The sequence below is a fragment of the Rhinopithecus bieti genome, unplaced genomic scaffold (genome assembly GCF_001698545.2).
Source record: "Rhinopithecus bieti isolate Rb0 unplaced genomic scaffold, ASM169854v2 scaffold_37314, whole genome shotgun sequence".
Classification (NCBI taxonomy): domain Eukaryota; kingdom Metazoa; phylum Chordata; class Mammalia; order Primates; family Cercopithecidae; genus Rhinopithecus; species Rhinopithecus bieti.
In genome coordinates, this window is record NW_016816196.1 from 1091371 (window position 1) to 1095675 (window position 4305).

At 36.1% G+C, this 4305-nt stretch overlaps 1 protein-coding gene across 1 annotated transcript in view; it reads right to left on the reverse strand.

The window, feature by feature from the left end:
- Positions 1-4305, reverse strand: part of PPIG (peptidylprolyl isomerase G) — a 31601-nt gene that overhangs the window by 10704 nt on the left and 16592 nt on the right. Inside the window, 2 exon segments of the mRNA XM_017854480.1 lie at positions 74-235; positions 1004-1217. Of these exon segments, the coding sequence (XP_017709969.1) occupies positions 74-235; positions 1004-1217 (376 nt within the window).

Below are 4305 nucleotides of genomic sequence, written 5' to 3' on the forward strand. Positions count from 1 at the left end.
ATAAATAAAAACTTTTTAAAGAAGAAAAGTTCTATAGTAAACCATGTGAGACAAAATATACACATTTACATACCACTCTCTTTCTCTCTCTCTGTTTTTCCTTTCCTTCTCATCAGCTTTAGGAGGACTTTTTCTCATTAGGAATCTATTTTCAGGTATAGGAGGGATCTCTTCTGGACGGACAGTAGACTGGGGTTGGGCTTCAAGATTTTCAGCTTCACTCTCACTAGATGCACTTAACAAACAGAAACACACAAAACAAGTTACAGTTGGTTATTATGTCCTTATGCAAATATCCAATTGTTGGTATTTCTTTCCTTTATATCACTATAATATAAACATCCTGTCCTTACCAAAGATGTGATCGCATGGGAAAAATCTTCTATTCCTCTGACAAACCAACTAACCAATCAAAAAACAAACAAAACAAAATGTTTCGATTATCACACTCTCAAAAAATATTTTCCTACAAAACGGATAAAAAATATGAAACTGTGGGGAATGCGCTCTGATAAATTTAAAATACTTTAAAACATGGGTAAAGAAATTAATTGCATTTTGAGGCAACAGGTAGATGAAGACAAGTTTTAGTACAAACACTGATTATTTCAAACAAAATGGAAAAGAAAGTAAAATACACGGATATTATCTGCTTTCTACTCTTATGCTATCATAAGAGCTACTGAAAATAGGAAAAACAATTGGTGGTTTTCTGCAATTTTCATGAATCCCATAATCCTCCTACAAAACATACAAATCTGTAACACCAAAGCCATCATTTAATTGAGTACACAAAAAATGAACTGATGGGTTTTGTTTCAAAAGAAAATGAATGTACCCAAAATTTAATCTACAGACTATAGAATATCAAAAGTCTTACGGCTCCATGCTATATTTCTCACTATTTTAACAGTTTCATATAATTGACCCCAAATCCTAACAGATTTATTTATAAAAAGGGAATCAGAATATAAAGCTAGCATTAGAAAAGTAAAATTAAGACCTCTTCTTGCTTTTCTTTCGCTTCTTCTTTTCTTTCTTGTGTTTTCGGGAATTTTTCCTATGTTTCTTTTTTCTTTTCTTTGATTTCTCTTCAGAAGCACTTTCAGAATCAGAGGAATCAGAAGAGGACTGAGAATCACTTGAGCTATCTGAGTCACTAGATGAGGAGGAGGAAGATGATGATGATTTATGCCTTTTCTTTTCTTCTTTCTTAACTTTAATAAAACAAAAGGTTTTGATCAACAATTTTTAGACGAACTTTGTGGAAGGAGATTTAAATTTTCTGCAGATTCTCACTGAGTCCAGTATTTAGCACTTAGATCATCCAGCTATGTGAACTGGAAAGTACAGGAAAGCAGTCGAGACTCAGGATTAGAGTCCAAATCTCCAGAATTCATCAGTCAAAGTTGTATGTATTAATCCAAATAACTTTAAAAAATAGGTGAGTCTAAAATGCTAAACTAATGTTAACAAACATGTGAATAAGAAAGTTTTCTAAAAGCACAGAATAACAAGAGTCCCACGTTCTAATCTTGTAGTTTTCCACTTTCCCTCTTTATCAAGATTGGCAGAACTAGTGCGGGAAAATAACAGAAAAACTGCTTTACAGAAACATGGAGAGGTAAGTAATTTATTTCTTTGGCATGGGCTTATATTTCAATGCCCGAGCAGTCTTCTGATAATTAAGAAATCTAGCTCAAGAGGAGACTGGTAACAGAGGGAAGTCAATTGCCCATGATGAACAGAATGTTTTGGGGACTCTACAAAAAGTCATTTTAAATTGAAATTTTATTTCAGTTAAGGAAGCAGTAGCTTTAAAAAGGGTAAATAAACTCAGAGTTTAAAGGATCATTCAATTAACATTAGTAAGTAAAGCTAGAAGGTGTAATATAACAAGAATTAGAAGAAGATACTACAAACTAGGAGGAGCTTGACCTATCTAAAGATATACTCATTCAAATCATGGTGGATTTGAAGAGGCTAACCGGGGCCAAAGATGGGACAATATTGATATATAGATGAGAACTACAATAAATTGAAATACATCAGATTATAATAGAAATCCATTAGTTCATAGTGATACTCATAAAGTATAAAGCATTCATCCTGCCTTTCTGGTACAAACTGCACCACTTGCTAATGAAATAGATGAACAGAAATAGCTCTTTGTCAGAAGCATTCCAGGCATAAATGAAAAAGAAATTGAGCGAGACTCTGTCTCAAAAACCAAAAACAAACAAAAAAAATCATTGTTTTACAACTTCTTGTGAGGCACTGATAAGCCATGGCTGCTACAGAACACTGAGACAACTTGTCCTGTGTGACTCCTGTTTTCATTAGAAGGAATTTTTTCAAGTCACAACTGCATCTGATCAACATTACATAACATAGTAAGTATTCAATTAGTAAAATCCAGTGTGTTCAATTATAGAAAACGCTGCATGACAAATGACCTTTTTTGATAAATACATTTCAAGGAAACATAAAACAAGATGGCAAGAGAATTTATTAAAAAACAAAACACAACTTACAAGACCAATTTCAATGTCTGAACTTTATTTGGATTGATTCACACAACAAAAAATTAATTAACATTAATGAAACAGTTACAATCTGAACACTGTCAGAATATTTTATATTTAGGAATGTGTATGTATGTATCATTATGGTATTGTTTTTAAGAATCATCTTTTAGAAATAACATTTATTGATAAAATATTATGCCTGGAATTTGTTTCAAAGTAATAGGAAAGGGAAAAGTGGCTAGTGATGGGTAAAACAAGTTTGGCCATATATAAACTCCCAAAGCTAGGTAAAGAACAAGTATTTGTTATACTATTTTATTCACTTGTGTATAAATTAATATTTTCCATAATAAAAAGTCAAGGAGAACAAAGAAAATATATCTTTGGATTATCTGTTGGCTGTTTGGTTACAGAACCTTAGTTGAAAGGGTTAACAGCTGATTTGTGACCTTTCCTTTAGCCTCACCTTACCCTCAGGAACATCTGAAGATTTGATATTTGACAAATTTATCCTTGCCTTTTTTTCTTTCTTTTTTTTTTTCTTTCTTTTTTTTTTTTTTTTTTTTTTTTTTGAGACAAGGTCTTGCTCTGTTGCCCAGGCTAGAGTGAAGATCTTAGCTCACTACAGTCTCGACCTCCCGGGCTCAAGTGATACTTCTGTCTCAGCTTCCTAAGTAACTGGGAACACTGGTGTATGCCACCATGCCCTGCTAATTTTTTTACTTTTATTTTTGTAGAGACAAGTTCTCCCTATGTTGCCTAGGCTGGTCTCGAACTCCTGTGCTCAAGGGATCCTCCTGCCTCAACTTCTGTAAGTGTTGGGATTACAAGTGTGAGCTACCATGCCTAGCCTTGTTTATTTACTTATATATTTATGAAGATGGGGTCTTGCTGTGTTGCACAGGCTGGCCTCAAACTCCTGGGCTCAAGTAATCCTCCTTCCCTCAGCCTCCTGAGTAGCTAAGACTACAGGCACGTGTGCTGCTGTGCCTGAATCATCCTTGAAATTTATAACTGATAATTTATAGGAATATACTAAACCCAAGACACATGAAAATCTGGCTGAAGTTACTTGTAACTTCAAGAACTTCTGGTTCACTGTCCAGATTGCTTTTCCAGTACTGATGAGATGTTGCTGTACTGGAGAAAGGGAACAAGGTATAAAATCTGAACAGACTGTAGATGTAATGGCTTCACTGAACTAAGTTAATCCTTCCTTACCCAGTTGTGTTTCTAAGGAACATGTACATTATCAAGTGTGAGGTGTTTGGGATATACACAAGCTGTGCCTGGAAATCATGAGAGCTCCTCTATGCTGTTGATGTACCAGCCATGCCGTTTCCTGTCCTATATCCTTTCTTAAGGGTAAGTAGCCTTAGTGCCTGGGGAAGCTAATTTTGTCTCATGAGCCCAACTGTTAACCTGAATCCAATACCAATGCTGCTAGTAAGACAGAGTGGGTATGCAAAAACATATAATCTGAGGCCGGGCGCGGTGGCTCAAGCCTGTAATCCCAGCACTTTGGGAGGCTGAGACGGGCGGATCACGAGGTCAGGAGATCGAGACCATCCTGGCTAACACGGTGAAACTCCGTCTCTACTAAAAAAAAAAATACAAAAAAACTAGCAGAGCGATGTGGCGGGCACCTGTAGTCCCAGTTACTCGGGAGGCTGACGCAGGAGAATGGTGCAAACCCGGGAGGCGGAGCTTGCAGTGAGCCGAGATGGCGCCACTGTACTCCAGCCTGGGCGACAGGGCGAGACTCCGTCTCAAAAAA